Below are 17,521 nucleotides of genomic sequence, written 5' to 3' on the forward strand. Positions count from 1 at the left end.
CATGACCTTGGGGTCTAGGGCTTCACAGAGAATGGTGATTGAGCCTTTGACACCTGGCGTGTCGGCTACACCCTTTCGCTTCCTGAGGCATGGAAAGAGTGTCCAGAGACACCATAGCTCCATTCTCTGTTTCTGCACTTCCTCATCCCTAAATATTTCCCTTTGGAAAGAGTGGGAGAGAGGCCAACCATATGTTCTGTGGCCATTTTGTGGGCTGCATTTGCTTTCCCATCAGGCCGGGAGGCTTGAAACCAGGGTAATGGAGGAGAGCATTTTGTACCTCTCTTGGCTTTAGGGCTTCTGTCTGGCAGCTTTGGGAAAGCTAGTGGAAGTTAAGGGAGAAAGTCATTGTGGTGGGAACTCAGTTCCTCTGGAATAACTTTCTACTCCCTGGATACAGCTCCAGGAGCATTCCTAATGTGCTCATCCATGAATAGAAGGAGCAGAGAGCTGGAGAGGCTCGGGCGTGAGCCTGTCCTTACGGATCCGGCTGCTGAGGTTCGCTTCACTCACTCACTAAATCTCACACAAATGTGTGCGTTTGTGTTCACACAGGGTAGCGGTAGTGGGCAATGTGGATGCCGGCAAAAGCACGCTTCTGGGGGTCCTGACCCACGGGGAGCTGGACAATGGCCGAGGCTTCGCCCGCCAGAAACTCTTCCGCCACAAACATGAGATTGAATCTGGTCGCACCAGCAGTGTGGGCAACGACATTCTGGGCTTTGACAGTGAAGGCAATGTGGTAAACAAGCCAGACAGCCATGGTGGCAGCCTGGAGTGGACAAAGATCTGTGAGAAATCCACTAAGGTGATTACTTTCATCGACTTGGCTGGCCATGAGAAGTACCTGAAGACCACTGTCTTTGGCATGACCGGCCATTTGCCTGACTTCTGCATGCTCATGGTAAGTGAGGCGCTGCTGAGGACGGGGGGCTTCAGCTGGGCTCCTGGGGTGTGGTGATATGCAAGTGTTTGAAATTGTTCTGAGACCGGGGCCTTTTGGTTTAGGGCTTTGAAATTGGATAAGAACGACAAGTTTTGCAGGGGTGCCCAGCCTTCTCAAGGAGTGTACCTTGATCTTTCTCCTAGGTTAGGCCAGGAGGAGATCCTCTAAGCAGAAACCAAGGTGCCATTTGCAGACCTCTCTTATTTTTCGGAGAGGGGTGGGGAGGGTTTCTCCTGGGGCATTTCTTATTACCTTCAGAAGTATTTCCTCCTGGAGTTGGGCTACTTTGAGATGACACCAGGCAGCACCCTCAGAGATGGGGCGGCCTGGGAAGGAAATGGAGGAGAGCGCAGACAGCCATTGAGGGGCCTGAGAGGTGGCCTCTTCTGAAGCCTGGAACCAGTGTCAACCAGTCCCACAGCTATTTGCTGAGAAGCTTCTGCATGCCTATTACTGTGCCAGGCCTGAAGACAGAGCAGTGAACAGGCTGTCCCAAGCCCCCATAGAGCTTACAGTCTAGTGGGAATAGATTTTTCAGCAGCTCATCATGTAGGTGAACTGAAAAGGGAAGGGAGCAGAGGCTTCTGGGCTGGATCATGCTTCGAAGCTCGCATTTGGGCCCCTTTGATCTGCCTGGCCAGAGAGTAGGGGTCTGTGAGGCCCACAGCCTTGGTCACAACTTCACAGCTTTCACAGAGAGTGCAAGCGAGCGAGTTTTCCTTTGGCAAAAATCCTTCTCAAAACCCTTCCCCATTTCCCAGTTCCTCCAGCTGCCTGTATTAATAAGTGTAGTAAATGCCAACATCTGTTCAGAGCAAACTTGATCAAGTTGCCCCACAAACACAGGTTTTCAGGCAAATTCTCCCCAGACCGGAGAGTAAAGAGAGGCAGAGCATATGTGTGAACACTCTTGTCAGCTCTCTGCCTGAGGTTCTTGCGATATCAGTGTGGTTTTATCTCCCATATCTTTGAACGTTGCAAGGGGCCCTTACCGACCTTGACTGGCTAAGGAAAGCCGCTCTACAAAAAGGGGTTTCGAAGGAAGCGCCATAGGGTGTATTTGGGGCTGTTGTTGGGTTGAGATTAAGAAGGGTATAGAAATCAGTTTAACATGAGCGTTTTTCTAACTGAGCTACAGTGATCAAGGTCAATTAATGGACATATCTTCACCCCAGATGAAATGTTGTGTATTATCTGACTTCTGGGCCATGAGCTAAATACTAAAAATTTCTGTGGAAAACAATGAAATATTTCATTATTGTTCCATGGCAATCAATTTCCAGAAAGACAAAAACAAAAAAACCTTGAAAATATAGAGACAACAGAGAGAGAGAGCATTCTCTTATCCCACTTGGGAAGAACAAAAGCAGGTCTGGGTTGGTTAGGAAAGGTGGTTGGAGGGAATGGGAAGAATTAGGAGGGAAATGGTGGAGGGGTCTCGGTGTAGGCAAAGGGAACATGCGTGGGACATCTGTGCTGGTGGGGTGGTAGCTCACCTGGGAATCGTAATGATCAGATGAGAGCATCGCTTGAAAACACTGGAATGTATATTTATTTTATTTATTTATTATTTTTGGCTGTGGTGGGTCTTAGTTGCAGCACGCGGGATCTTTTGTTGCGGCGCGCTGGCGCTTCGTTGCAGCATGCAGACTTCTCTCTAGTTGTAGTGTGCACGTTTTCTCTCTCTAGTTGTGGCACGCGGGCTCCAGAGTGCATGGGCTCTGTAGTTTGCAGCACGTGGGCTGTCTGGTTGAGGCGCACGGGCTCAGTAGTTGTGGCACGCGAGCTTAGTTACCCCGCGGCATGTGGGATCTTAGTTTCCCAACCAGGGATCGAACCTGCGTCCCCTGCCTTCGAAGGGGACTTTACCACCGGACCACCAGGGAAGTCCCTGTGGAATGTATAAAGCCCTGTATAAATATGTCATGGAGATTTTAATTTTAATTTTATTTTGTTTTAGTAAGTAATACATTCATATGGTACAAAAATTAAAAGGTACCAAAGGACTTAAAGCCTCTCTTCCGCCTGTGTTGTTTCCTCCACAGGCAACCAGTACTTCCAGTTTCTTATGTATCCTCTAGAGATATTTTGTAATCACACCAGCATATATGTGTATATTCTCTCCCTCCAATTTCAGACATTCAGAAAAGTTGAAAGAATAGTACAACGAATACCATAAACCCACCACTCAGAGTCAACAATCATTAACATTTTGCCATATTTATCTGTACATGTGATAGATGCGTATGTGGAGTTTTTCTATGTGTGTGTGTATGGTTTTTGTTTTCTTTTTGTTTGTTTTTGTTTTTTTGGTTGGTTGGTTTTTTGGCTGTATCATTTGAAGGTAGATTGTATTGTAGACATTGTGACTCTTCACCCCCAAATACTTCAGCACACAGCTCCTAAAATACTTTAGCACACAGTCTCCTACTGTTACTGCAACCAAGAAGACGAACAAGAGTTCCCTAATATCATACAATATCTAGTCTAAAAGTATTTATGTTATCTCAGATGTTCCCCCAAATGTCTTCCAGCTGCTTTTTTCAAACGGTGATCCAATCACCACTCCCTGTGGTAGCATGCTGTATACCACCTTGCTTTTTCCCATTAAAACATATCTTAGAGATTACCCCACATCAGTTAAGAGTTTTCTCTTTCTTTTGTATCGCACACTTGTGCATGTGCTCTAATTTATTTAACCAGCCTTTATGATAATATTTTAAAACATTTATTGTTACAGGAAGGAATGGTAACAGTCGTAACAGCTGCCATTGCTTTTTTTTTTTAAATAAATTTATTTATATTTATTTATTTGGCTGCACTGGGTCTTTACTGCTGCACATGGGCAGTACTCTTTGTCACGGTGCATGGGCTTCTCATTGCGGTGGCCTCTCTTGTTGCGGAGCACGAGCTCTAGGTGCGCAGGCCTCAGTAGTTGTGGCTCGCGGGCTCCAGAGCGCAGGCTCAGTAGTTGTGGCACCGGGGTCTAGCCGCTCCGCGGCATGTGGGATCTTTCTGGACCAGGGCTCGAACCCGTGTCCCCTGCATTGTCAGGCAGATTCCCAACCACTGCGCCACCAGGGAAGTCCCTGCCATTGCTTGAATACCTAATTCGTGCTAGTTGTGTGCTGGACCTTTGACATATGTTTGGTCATTTAAACCTAAGTGACCCTCTAAAGTGAATATTATTATCCCCCATTTTATAGATTGGGTAACTGGGGGCCAGGGATGTTAAACTGAATCCACTTCGATGACTTTGTTTTCCCAGACTGAGTTTGTCTTTTTTATTGTTTCGAAGTCTCCTCAGATTTTGATAGCCCACACTGTTAAATTGGAGGTTAAAGCAATCTGTGCCCAGCCCAGCTTTCATCTACAGCCATTTTGTTTCTGGCCTAAGACTTGTGCCGCCTGTGTCCTGTCCTGATGGTGGCCTCAGAGATGGGAGTTCTCTCTTACCTCAGCCTTCTTTGAGCCCCTGTGCCCACCCAGCTGCAATCTCTGTCTCCCGTGTCCTGACAGTTCTTTCTGTGTCGGGGCAGGTGGGCAGCAATGCTGGCATCGTGGGGATGACAAAGGAGCACCTGGGCTTGGCATTGGCACTCAATGTGCCTGTCTTTGTGGTGGTCACCAAGATTGACATGTGTCCTGCCAACATCCTGCAAGGTAAGTGAAGCCAACAGCCAGTAGCAGTCTCTCTGTTTGGGGCAGTCACGCACTGTGGCTCCTTGGGGATCTGCTACCCGGAATTTTCTGTTTCCTTGTATTGTGCTTAGACCTTGGCCTGAATGTCCATCAACCCAGAATCTTTTGCTTTCTCCCTGTTTGCCTCTTGGTCTGAGCACAGCTTAGAGTTATCTCCTGCTCATTGTTCCTTCTGGTTACAAATTCAGGGTCCTTGAAATCCCTAATCTGGCATCTCTTTTCAGATGGTTCCAGGCAGAAGGGGTTGGGTTTTACCATCTAAGCTGGACATACATGGAGACATTTGGGCAGAGAGTCTGATTACCTTTTACCACCAAAGGTTTCAAAACAGTGTTGCAAGACTAAGCTTTCATGCATTTCTCCCCCGTTGCTAAAGATGGTGGAAGAGAAGTGAAGACGTATCCTTTTGGAGGGCCTCCTAAGGGCTTCTACAGGTGTCTAAATGTCCTAGAGATCCTTTTGTCAGATGAACTTTTTTTCCAGGAAGCAGGGCATTCTAGGAACAACATTGTCCTTCTGGTGGACCCCCAAATCACTTGCTTATAGGATGCGGGTCTTCTAGAGACTCTGGAGAAACCTGACAGGTTTCAGACTTATAACCTTAGCGGACAGTCCCCATCTGTACTCTCCTTCTGCTCTAGCAAGCACTTACCCACCCAAAGTTTTGATGCTCCTTTTGCTTCTCCAGGCATTCTGGCATTTAACAATGTCCATCTGTTTGTCTCCTGCTTGCATCAGTAATGAGTGGACCTGTCTTGCCCTAGAAGCCTGGCCAAAGAGAAGGCTATGTTCCCCTAATTTTGTTCCATTTTACCCTTTAAGAAACCCTGAAGCTGTTACAGCGCCTGCTGAAGTCGCCCGGCTGCCGCAAGATCCCCGTGTTGGTGCAGAGCAAGGATGATGTGATCGTTACAGCCTCCAACTTCAGCTCTGAGAGGTAATGGGTACGGAGCATTCACTTCCTCCTTTTATTTATTTATGTATTTTAAAATATTTATTTATTTATTTGGCTGCGCCGGGTCTTAGTTGTGGCACGTGGCATCTTCATTGTGGCATGCGGGATCTTTTAGTGGTGGCATGCGAACTCTTCAGTTGCAGCATGTGGGATCTAGTTCCCTGACCAGGGATCGAACCTGGCCCTCCTGCATTGGGTGCATGAAGTCTTAGCCACTGGACCACCAGGGAAGTCCTGGGAGCATTCACGTCTGCACAGGCACAGAGATTGGTTGAAATAGAAGATTGTGCCCTCAGCAGTGTTGCTCGGGGGCTGTATCAGGTGACCCAGATTCTGAGGTGCTGGTCTCACTGAGGTTGGAATCCCAGCTGAGATTTGTGTCCTTATCTGTGAAATGGGAATAATATTACCTTCTTCATAGGGCTCTTGTAAGTGCTGGAAATGATGTACGTAAAGCACTTAGCACTGTGCCTGGCTGCTGTGTGATAGATACACAGCCATTTTTAGAATGGTTATTATTAATTTTTTTTTTTTTTTTTTAAATTTTTGGCTGCGTTGGGTCTTCGTTGCTGCGCGCGGGCTTTCTCTAGTTGTGGCGAGCGGGGGCTACTCTTCGTTGTGGTGCGCAGGCTTCTCATTGCGGTGGCTTCTCTCGTGGAGCAGAGGCTCTAGGCGCACGAGCTTCAGTAGTTGTGGCACATGGGCTGTAGAGCGCAGGCTCAGTAGTTGTGGCGCACGGGCTTAGTTGCTCCGCGGCATGTGGGATCTTCCCGGACCAGGGCTCAAAACCGTGTCTCCTGCGTTGGCAGGCGGATTCTTAACCGCTGCACCACCAGGGAAGTCCTATTATTAATTTTTTTACACAGTTGTTTCTCAAAAGCTCTCTAATCACAGATCAGTTTTGGCATTTACTCATTAGCGTGTCCTTTGATTCCATAATTTTTTTTTTTTTTGGCTGTGCCGCGCAGCCTGTAGGATGCTAGTTCCCTGACCAGGGATCGAACCTGGGCCCTCAGCAGTGAAAGCTCTGAGTCCTAACCACTGGACCGCCAGGGAATTCCCTGATTCCATAAATATTTATTGGATGTTTGTTCCGTGCTGGGCTTTTCACCTAGGCATTGAGGAGTCAGAGTTGACTTGGGCATAGTCCTTGTTCTCAAGGTGGTCGACTCCTTGGTCAGAGATAATCTCTTGATAATAGTAAATTTTGTTAACACTACTCCTTCTCCCAGAGTCTTGGGGCTGCTTAAGTACAGGACCCGGAGCAGCCTGACATTGTGGCCTGTGTCTCTGCCCTGACGCTGTCTTCAGTACCAACAGTTGGCCAGCAGAGGGGTACGTTTCAGTCGACCCCATTTCAATTCATTCATTTTGTTGAGTGCCTATTCTGTGCAGTCCCTATTCTAGGAGCTGTGGGAAATATATAATTCCTAATCTTGAGGAGTTTGATTAATCGTGAATAGGAGATATAGAGGCCATTCAGATGACAGACAGAAAATCAGATGTAGTCACGTGTAACAGAGACAAAAGGTTCTCCCAAGACATACAGATAGCCAATAGGCACATGCAGTGTTGCTCAACATCGTTAGTTATTAGAGAAATGCAAATCCAAAGTACATGAGGTACCACCTCACACCAGTCAGAATGGCCATCATTAAAAAGTCTACGAATAAATGCTGGAGAGGGTGTGGAGAAACAGGAGCCCTCTTACACTGTTTGTGGGAATGTAAATTGGTGCAGCCACTATGGAAAACAGTTCCTCAAAAAACTAAAAATAGGGACTTCTCTGGTGGCGCAGTGGTTAAGAATCTGCCTGCCAGTGCAGGGGACACGGGTTCGAGCCCTGGTCCTGGAAGATCCCACATGCTGCGGAGCAGCTAAGCCCGTGCACCACAACTACTGAGCCCGCGTGCCACAACTACGGAAGGCTGCACACCTAGAGCCCATGCTCCACAACAAAGAGAAGCCACCTCAATGAGAAGCCCGCGCACCGCAACAAAGAGTAGCCCCTGCTCACCGCAACTAGAGAAAGCCTGTGCACAGCAACGAAGACCCAGTGCAGCCAAAAAATTAATTTAAAAGAACAAACTAAAAATAGAGTTGCCATATGATCCAGTAATCCCACTCCCGGGCATATACCCAGACAAAACTATAATTCTAAAAGATACATGCACTCCTATATTCATAGCACTATTTACAGTAGCCAAGACATGGAAACAACCTAAATGTCCATCAACAGATGAATGGATAAATAAGATATGGTATATATATACAATGGAATATTACTCAGCCATAAAAAAGAACGAAATAATGCCATTTGCAGGAACATGGATGGACCTAGAGATTATCATACTAAGTGAAGTAAGTCAGAAAGAAAGACAAATACCATATGATATCACTTATATGTGAAATTTAAAATACAGTACAAATCAGCATATCTATGAAGCATAAACAGACTCACGGACATAGAGAACAGACTGTGGTTGCTGAGGGGGAGTAGGGGAGGGAAGGAGTGGGAGTTTGGGATTAGCAGAGGCAAATTACTATATATAGGACGGATAAACAACAAGGTCCTATTGTATAGCATAGGGCACTATATTCAATATCTTGTGACAGGGCTTCCCTGGTGGCACAGTGGTTAAGAATCCACCTGCCAATGCAGGGGACACGGGTTCGAGCCCTGCTCCGGGAAGATCCCACATGCTGCGGAGCAACTAAGCCCGTGTGCCACAACTACTGAGCCTGCGCTGTAGAGCTCGTGAGCCACAACTACTGAGCCCATGTGCCACAACTACTGAGCCCATGTGCCACAACTACTGAGCCTGCACTCTAGAGCATGCTCTGCAACGAGAAGCCACCGCAATGAGAAGCCCACGCACCGCAACGAAGAGTAGCCCCCGCTCTCCGCAACTAGAGAAAGGCCACGCGCAGCAACGAAGACCCGATGCAGCCAAAAATAAATAAACTAAAAAAAAAAAAAATCCTGTGACAAACCATAATGGAAAAGAATATGAAAAAGAATATATATATGTGTATAACTGAGTCACTTTGCTGTATAGCAGAAATTAACATTGTAAATCAACTATACTTCAATAAAATTTACCAAAAAAAAAATAAGGTTCTTTGAAAACTCAGAGGGAATGAAGAGTGCCCATCTGGGAAGGATTCCCTGGAAGAGGCGGTGCTGGAAATGGGCTCTGAAGGATGAGAGGACTTGGTAGTTGGATAAGAGGGAAGGAATTCAGGCAGGAGGATCAGAGTGAACAAGTACATGGGAACAAAAAGGTACTGAGGTCTTAGGAGAAGGGAGGGAGTGTTCTGTGGTCTGGCTGGAATATAGGAATTTGAGAGAAATAAACTGGCAGAGATGTTGGGAGGAGGGATTCCGGCTGTCTTTTCTGCAGTGGAAAGTTGGTTAAGGTTTTAAGGATGTGTGTGCTTTAGGAAGAAGAGGCAGTCGTGATCGCTCGAAATAGGGTAGTGGTACCGAGACAGAGAGGAGGGGACAGGTTTCAGAGACAAAACTAAATAGGAGGAGGAGGCCTCAGAGCAGGTCTGGACAGAAGTAGGTGGGCTGGGCAGAGGGCCTGGGAGGCCAGTTGAAGGGGTGGCGCGACCCTTAGCAGCAGCAGCCGTTCCAGGAGCCCTCCTGCTGCTCATCCCCTATCAGGCGGGAGTTCGCCACCTGAGCACCTGTCTTCCTCTCTCTCCACACCCCCGCCCCCCACCTTAGGATGTGCCCGATATTCCAGATCTCCAACGTTACAGGCGAGAACCTAGATCTGCTGAAGATGTTCCTCAACCTGCTGTCGCCTCGCACCAGTTACCGGGAGGAGGAGCCGGCTGAGTTTCAGATTGACGACACCTACTCTGTCCCGGTGAGTGGGTTCTGGTGGGCTGAGCAAGGTGGGGGGCCGAGTGGCGCTTCCCGCAGGGCTGCCGGGGCGAGTCTGTAGTGCCAGTGGACTTACTGGGCCGGGGTCTTGTCTGCAGGGTGTGGGAACAGTGGTGTCGGGGACAACGCTGAGGGGCCTGATCAAGCTGAATGACACGCTGCTGCTGGGCCCAGATCCTTTGGGTAACTTCCTGTCTATTGCTGTCAAATCGATCCATCGCAAGCGCATGCCTGTCAAGGAGGTGCGGGGGGGCCAGACGGCCTCCTTCGCACTGAAGAAGGTGAGTGTTGATAAAACCAAGAACTCCCCTCGGGCTCCGTGTTATGCTAGGCTCTGGGTCACCTCCAGTCCTCACAGCCGCTCTGCAAGGCAGGGATTACTGACCTCACTTTTACAGATGAGGAAACTGAGGCTCAGGAGAGCCTGAGTGACTTGCCCACCATTCGGGGAGAACACCGGGACTTGAACCTAGGCCTGCCGGCCTCCTGAGCTCTGTTCCTCCACCTGGTACCCTGAGCTCGGTGAGGTCAGCTGGGAGCCTTCCTGCTCTTCCTTCTTGCTGGGGTCCTTCTACACGGGGCTGTTGAGTCCATGCCAGATCCTCTTGCCATTCAGCTTTCAGTCCCCTGGGGATCGGGGTCAGCGCTAGCTCCTGGGTCATTTGCACCAGCCAAATTAACCAGCAAAGCCGGGTTTTCTATATACTTCCCAACAGCCAGATCATGCTCGCCCTATTTCTCCTACTTGAGTGCTTGCCTGCCTTTGCCCTCTCGCCACCCACTTAATTCTGACCCGTCTTGCAAGTCCTGGCTAAAATGCCACTTTCTTTTTTTTTTTTTTTTTTTTTTTAAACCACAGCAGTTATTTTATAGCTACTTTATTTATTTATTTATTTTTATTTATTTATTTTTTTTGGCTGTGTTGGGTCTTCGGTTCGTGCGAGGGCTTTCTCCAGTTGCGGCAAGCGGGGGCCACCCTTCATCGCGGTGCGGGGACCGCTCTTCATCGCGGTGCGCGGGCCTCTCACTATCACGGCCCCTCCCGTTGCGGGGCACAGGCTCCAGACGCGCAGGCTCAGTAGTTGTGGCTCACGGGCCCAGCCACTCCGTGGCATGTGGGATCTTCCCAGACCAGGGCTCGAACCCGTGTCCCCTGCATTAGCAGGCAGATTCTCAACCACTGCGCCACCAGGGAAGCCCTGCCACTTTCTGTATGAAGTCTTTCCTGACCCCCCAATAGCAATGTTGAGGCTTCCCATGTAGCACTAAAGAAGGCCTGTGGTCCAGTGCAGTGAGAGGTCAAGGCCAAGTTGGGGTGGTAGCAGTTCCCAGAAGGAGTCCTGGTCCTCTGTGACCAGGGGGTGAGGCCAGAAGGCGTTGTTGTCCCTGAGGTCTGGGATTCTCTCTCATTCAGATCAAGCGCTCGTCCATCCGGAAGGGCATGGTGATGGTTTCTCCACGCTTGAATCCCCAAGCATCCTGGGAGTTCGAGGCCGAGATCCTCGTCCTTCACCACCCCACCACAATCAGCCCGCGGTACCAGGCCATGGGTAGGTGTCTAAAGGCACTGCCAGCCTGAAGCCCCCTGCTCTAGCTCCCCCTACAGTGTGCTCCAGCAACCCAAACCCCAAAGTTTCGGCTGCAGCCAAGAGTCAGGTCGCTGCCCTGTTCAGTGATGCCGTCCCCTCCGTTCCACCCACGAGCTGCGGCTTGTGGTTTATTCATTCTTGCAAACACTAACCAAGCACCGGCTCGGTGCTGGGCTCTGGAGACCCAGACCTGCCCTCAAGGACCTCACACTCAGCCCTTCAGCAGACATCTACCAGGTGCTGCAGTGTGCCAGGCGGTGTTGCCAAGGTGCTGGGGACAGAGACAAGATGGGCAAGGGCCCTGCCATCAAGAAGCCCACAGTCCAGAGAAGGCACGCCTGCAAACAGAGTGCCCTGTGTTCAGGAACTAGGCACAAGTGGGTCCGGGGACAAGCGGGGTCTAACTGGAGGGAAAAGTGGGAGAACGTGAGGCAGGATCAGTCCAAGAACGGGCCTCCAGTCGCTTAGCCTCACTCTGCCCTTTGAGGTCTTCAGCCTGCCGCAGCTCGAGCTTGTGTCATGCTCTCACCCGCTGCCCCCCCTGCCCTGAGGCCCCTGCGTGGCTCAGGCCTCTCCTGACTTGCTGGCCCCCTTGGCAGTGCACTGTGGGAGCATCAGGCAGACGGCGACCATCCTGAGCATGGACAAGGACTGCCTGCGCACCGGGGACAAGGCCACCGTGCACTTCCGCTTCATCAAGACCCCCGAGTACCTGCACATAGACCAGCGGCTGGTGTTCCGGGAGGGCCGCACCAAGGCTGTAGGCACCATCACTAAGGTACGGCCGGGCAGACCACCTTGCCTGCCTGCAAGAAGTACCAGGGGCTGCTCCAGTCTAGACTGTGAGCACAGCACGCTCTCCTCAAGGAGCCCTGTGAAATCTTACTGACTGCCAGGGGCAGAGGCACCAGGCCCTACCTTGGGAGAACTGGAACAGCGCCGAGGTATAGCCTTAGTGCCATCTTCTCTGCTCTCCTGAGAGGTTTCCCTAGACCTCCTGTCTTTCTGAGCTTTGGTAGTGACCATGGAGGAGAGAAGGTGGAGTTGAGGCATGGCAGTCCGTGGTGGGAGAGTGTCTGGGCCTAGCCAGTGTTGGCCTCTGAGATGCTGGGCAACAGGCTCCGATGGTCTGGCTGGGGCCGTGCCCTTAGAGCAGTGGGTCCAGTTGGAGTGAGTGCTGGCTAGCAGTGGGGCATGGGCTTGAGCTCTTTGTGTCCTGGAGCCCACCTTATGCCCTCTGCAGACTTCATCCATGGCCTTGAGTAGCGGCACTTGACGGAGTGGTTTGACCCCTGCTCCATACATCCTGTCTGAGATCTTGGAATCAGCCTCAGGCTTGCTTTTCCTCCAGGATGGCCTTCCTTAGGCCCATCCACGTCACCCTAAGACTGCAGAGTGTGTTGGGGAGTGGGGAGGATCATCCTCGAAGGCCCCCTTGCTTAGGACTGGCTGAGGGTTTGGCAGAAGCTGCCCGCACATGCTGTAATGCCCTTGGGGATGCAGCTGGGCCTATTCGCTGCTTTGTTTGAGATTGAACTTGGGCCATAAGGGAAGGCTCTGAGTCAGTCCTTCCTGGGTGGTAGCTCTTAAGATTTTTGATGGCCACACTCCAAATGTTGCCAGCTCCTGAGACACTCACTTGATCTCTCTGGGAGGCCCAAGATTAAAACTTACCCCAGGCTCTTGTTGCAGGGGCAGCAGGAGATAGAGTTGATGCTCTGGGCAGGCTGGACCCCAGCCTGGGAGCTGGGCTGAGTAGGAGATGGCTGAGGTTCACAGATTGTCTGTGGGAAGAGCAGCTGGGGCAGGGAACAGGCTGGAACCCTTCTGGGCTGGTCTGAGGCAGGTGAGACATCAGCCCTGGCTGGGGCAGCCCTGGTACGCTGAGTGGAGAGGACATCTCTCCACCCCACTGCCCTGTCATCGCCCTCCTGCCACCCACCTCGCCCAGGCCCAGCCAGGCCACGGAGTGAGAGTTCCCTGAGACCTCAGGGGTGGGGCGGGGGCGGCTGAGCCCAGGTCTCTGCCTGCAGCTCTGTCTCATCCCCCACCCCCTTGGCTCCTGCAGCTCCTCCAGACCACCAACAATTCCCCAATGAACTCCAAGCCCCAGCAGATTAAAATGCAATCGACGAAAAAGGGTCCCCTGCCCAAACGAGAAGAGGGGGGTCCCTCTGGAGGGCCGGCAGTAGGGGCACCCCCAACTGGAGATGAAGCTTGCTCTCTAGCGGCTGCGCAGCCAGCTGCATCCGGCGGTCTCCAGCCACAGGTGAGTGCGCTTCCCAGGCTGGTCCTGGGCCCCTGGCGGCCGCGGGCGGGGTGGGGGCGGCGGCGTGGCCGTGGAGGTGACTCATAGGAGAGCGCCGGCAGCCTTCACCAGTCTGCCACGTCTTTTGAGTTCCTACATGGGTGTTTCCTACAACTCCAGGTCCTTAAGTGCTATCTAAGTGTGAGCTTTTTGTCTCTCAAGGCAGTGTTTTTCAAACTGAGATGTGGCGTACATGAAATGAACTTAATGGGTCCTGACCAGCATTTAGTTTTAATGAAAGAGAATAGAAAAATGTCAGCGTTTCCCTGTCATAGTAAGAGTGAGCATTGTGTGTGTGAGACTGCAAGTGATGTAAGTGCGTACTGCAGCCCAAACGTCTGAAAGACGCTGCCTTAGAGGGTCCTCCTGGCCCCTTCCCCGACGTGACACTTCCTGCGGGGTAGGTGGTCTTGGGCCCTGTCAGTGTGGCTCTCACTCGGCACCTCCTGCCAGCACTGTCCCCTGGAGTCCTCTCCTGGTGGCCCTCACGTCGCCCCTTTCCGGCGTCTCTTCGTCCGACTCCTCTTTGGAGGAGGAAGCTTCTGCCTGGGCCTGTCCTTTCTGCTCTCCCTCCCCATCGAGTCTTTCCTCTGACTCCTTCATTTCTTTTTTCCTCCCACCTGTCAGCAGTGGCACATGCTAGTTCCTGCTCTCTCTGTGCTTCTCTGAACGGCTCCTCTCACACCGTGATCACCTGTGACCCACCACCTGCGAGGAAGGCAGGGTGGGCGCCGGCTCCATCGGCGGAGGACGTAGCAGACGGCTGCTCGCTCCTCTCCTGCCCCCGCTTCCCGCTGCCCCTCTGCTGTCCTGTCCTGCCCTGCTCCCGCTGGGCCACTGCTTCTCAAGCTCCTTCTTCTCTCTTTCAGCCCAAGCCCAGCAGCGGGGGCCGGCGACGGGGGGGCCAGCGTCACAAGGTGAAGTCCCAGGGGGCCTGCATGCCTCCCGCCAGCGGCTGCTGAATCTCCCCCAGCCCACCTCCACCACCCAAGGGATCCTCGTTCTCTGGCCACCGCTCCACCAGATGGGCCAGAGCAACTCTGACCACCGCTCGCCCTCCCCCAGGCCGCACCCGGAGCCTCGTCATTCCCCCCGCCCCCGTTTTCCAGGGGGGGTTGTAATTTATAAGCTGAGGAAGGTGGCCAGACTTCTGGAGGACTGACCATCTCCGACCCTCTTCCCCGCCTTCTTCCTCACTCACACCTTTTTTGTACATCTGGGCCCTTAGTTTTTATTCTTTTTATTACCTGTCTATCTATCTATCTAGTGTGCGTGTGGGTGTGTGTGGGCGTGTGAGGTGCAGGAGTACGGCCGCTCAGGGCCTGGCAGTCTTCCTCCTTTCTCCTCCGTGGCTGGCCACCAGCCTCCAGGAGCTGGCTGGCTGCCTGTCTGTCCGTCCGTTCGTGTGTCTCGGTGAGAACCTTTCAGGGCTGTCAGGAGCTGAAGCGCGCCCTCCTTCCCTGTGCTCGCTCTCCAGTGCGCCTGGAGCCCCGCCACGGAGCCGCCTCCGGGCTGAGGGGCGTCCAGGGCAAGTATCTGCTGCTGCCAGAGCAGGGGGCCGTCCTTCTGCGACCTGGGGATCTTAGCAGAGTGGAGAGCGGTGGTTCCCCTTTTCTCTTTCTCCCTCTTGTTTCCCTCAAACCCCAAACAGGTAATGCCAAAAGCTCTTAGGCTGTAACTGTAGACGTGTGGAGGGTGTTGGTGACTGAGTCGTAGGACCCTCCTTTCCTCTCTGACCCTTGCCACTGACCTGAAGACAGCTGTGGCTCTTCTTTCCCCTTGGAGACAATCCTTTGTTTGCCTGGCTGGCTGGGGTGACTCTTCTTCTGCGGAGTCTGCCGAGCTGGGGCTCTCACCTCGCCCTGGGGCCGCCTCCTGCTTGGACTTGGACTCTTGATTCTTGTTGGGCCTCAGGGCCCTGATGATCGGGCCTGGGGTCCGCCTGCTCAGGGTCACGGTCAACAGCACCTCCTGTTGGCGGGGGTGCCAGGTGTTCCTCTGAGCCAGGCCGGGACTGAAACCCCTCCTTCCCCACCACGTCGCCCCGGCATGGCTGCTACAGGAGCCCAGCAGTGAAGGGCCTGAGCCCCAGATTTGGAAGCTCCAACTGGGGTACGGGGAGAGCAGGTAGGAGGTAGTAAAAAAGATTCTTCCAGACCCAGCTCAGAGCATTAAGCCCTTTGGAAGAATCATTGCCAGGGGTGGGGGTGCTGTTGCCCAGGCCAGAGATGGCAGCACGGGCCCTGAACCAGCCTGCTCAGAGCTGTGGACTGAAGCCCTCGCTTTAGGGTGGACTGATGGGCAGAGATATGTTCTTTCTCTAGCCTGGGACGCCCAACTGGCTGGGTCCCTCCTCAGCCTCGCCTCCCTTCCATCCCCGACCCTTCGCCGCTGCTCCCCGCTCCTCCCCTCCTGTTTCTAGTTACCACTGACCTGTGGCCATGGACCGACCAGACCAGCACACAAAATAAAAGTTTGTTCCAAGTTGACGGTGTCCTGTTCCCTGCCCAGCCCCTCCAGGTGGAGGTGCGGCCCCGGGGAGCTCCGTTGCTCTGCCTGCCCTAGAGCCCCCGGCCGCGGGCCGGGCCCGGAGGGGCCCAGCTTCTCCTGTCAGGCAGGCATGGCTGCAAAACCCAGACTCCTCCGCCAGCTGCGACGCAGGACAAGTTGCCATCCTCTGAACCTCAGTTTCCTCATCTACAGCAAGAGGTAAATGCCTACGTCGGGTTGTCGCGAGGATTCAGCGAGAGAATGTGTGTGAGGCCCTGGTGTGCCCAGCACGTGGGCGGCACCCGGTGAATAATGGTCATCACACTGCTTACCACCCACGCCGGCTCCCACGTCCATAGCAGAGGCCGCAAGCTGGGCACCGGGCTCAAAAGGAGAAAGGTGGCGTGGACACGTCTCTGCTCTGTAGCTGGGACTGTGCCAGGCATTTCCCTCGCTTCATGTTCTTTGATGTTCGCAGCTACCACCTATGAGGGAGGTGGTGGTAGTTACGTTTTTCTGGTTAAGGACACTGGAGCTCAGGGGAGCAGTGCCCCCAGCCCCCAGTCACTCCGGTCACCCACTGCAGCGTGTCCTTCAGCCTGGCCCAGTTCCATTGTCTGCTGGCTCTTTCCCTCTTGCGTTTTGACTCTGGTTCTGCTTACAGGGGCCGTTGCCCAGTGGTGCCTTTGTAATAGGAGTTCCAGCGTTGAGCAGCACCCTGTGCTCTCCGTCCCCATGGTGGGTGCTGTGGAATTGGTGTTTCCACAGGACTTGGCCATGGGGGACCTTGGAACAGGCAGAACCACATTTTGTTGGAACTCTCCTGCCGCCGTGAGCATAACCACTTCCTTTACATTTTGAAGCTGTGGCCTCCACCCTGGCCTCTGCCTTCAAACACTCAGGTCAGTCTGATCTCTGTGGTCACCAGGCCCACACCTGCTAGCCAGGGGGCTGACTACAGCATTTTATTGTCGTTAGCTGGGACTACAAAGGTCCCATATGGGCCTCAGCCCTACCAACTATCTATTTGGAACAAAACACCAGCCCTTTTGTTGTTGATGAAAGAATAAAGTTGTTAATCCAGTCACCTCAAATGGCAAATCCTGACCCTTTTGTAACGCAGCTAACGTGTGTGGCATCTTTAATTCAGCCAGGCCCACTGTTCTGGCTTATTGGCCTCCCCAGCACAGAATAAGGTCACAGGAATGTGCCATGGTGCAGGGGAAGCGCAGGTTTGATTGGGGTCACGGGACGGACCATAGAAAAGACGGTGTGAGGGTTGTGCCATGAGGGCCTCTTAAGATTTGGACGTCTGCAGACAGGCCCCAGAGGGCACGAACAGAGGCCCTGAGCCCTGACGGTATGTGGTAGGTTCCGGGGATGCGTTTACTAATGCCGCTCAGGGATGTCACCTTTGTTGAAAAATGGTGCCAAATGCAGTGCAAGTGTGAATGAAATAGGAGGTGATGAAGCGAGCAGTTGCTGAGGGGCGAGCCATAGGACTAGCTGTTTCCTCGTGCAGAGAGCGAGCTGAGGGCTTGAGTAACTGGCCCAAAGCCTTGGGCCTGGCTTTGCATTCCACCCAGCACCGTCTCCTGTAGCGGCTTATCCCCCAACTCCTGCCTACTGACCTGTT

At 52.5% G+C, this 17,521-nt stretch overlaps 1 protein-coding gene across 4 annotated transcripts in view; it reads left to right on the forward strand.

The window, feature by feature from the left end:
• The window catches only part of GTPBP1 (GTP binding protein 1), a 28,993-nt gene that overhangs the window by 9,126 nt on the left and 2,346 nt on the right, over positions 1 to 17,521 (forward strand). For 2 of the 4 annotated variants that reach the window (XM_059936988.1, XM_059936987.1), the window contains 9 exons: positions 556 to 904; positions 4,486 to 4,609; positions 5,471 to 5,585; positions 9,337 to 9,481; positions 9,597 to 9,779; positions 10,913 to 11,048; positions 11,687 to 11,865; positions 13,156 to 13,356; positions 14,265 to 15,882. In XM_059936988.1, coding sequence (XP_059792971.1) covers positions 556 to 904; positions 4,486 to 4,609; positions 5,471 to 5,585; positions 9,337 to 9,481; positions 9,597 to 9,779; positions 10,913 to 11,048; positions 11,687 to 11,865; positions 13,156 to 13,356; positions 14,265 to 14,357 — 1,525 coding nt within the window. In that variant the 3' untranslated portion in view covers positions 14,358 to 15,882. Of the gene's footprint in view, positions 1 to 555; positions 905 to 4,485; positions 4,610 to 5,470; positions 5,586 to 9,336; positions 9,482 to 9,596; positions 9,780 to 10,912; positions 11,049 to 11,686; positions 11,866 to 13,155; positions 13,357 to 14,264; positions 16,788 to 17,521 lie in introns of those variants that run through there. The other 2 variants (XM_059936985.1, XM_059936986.1) reach the window with 2 other exon arrangements.

This window comes from Balaenoptera ricei, chromosome 10 (assembly GCF_028023285.1).
Source record: "Balaenoptera ricei isolate mBalRic1 chromosome 10, mBalRic1.hap2, whole genome shotgun sequence".
In the NCBI taxonomy this organism is placed as follows: domain Eukaryota; kingdom Metazoa; phylum Chordata; class Mammalia; order Artiodactyla; family Balaenopteridae; genus Balaenoptera; species Balaenoptera ricei.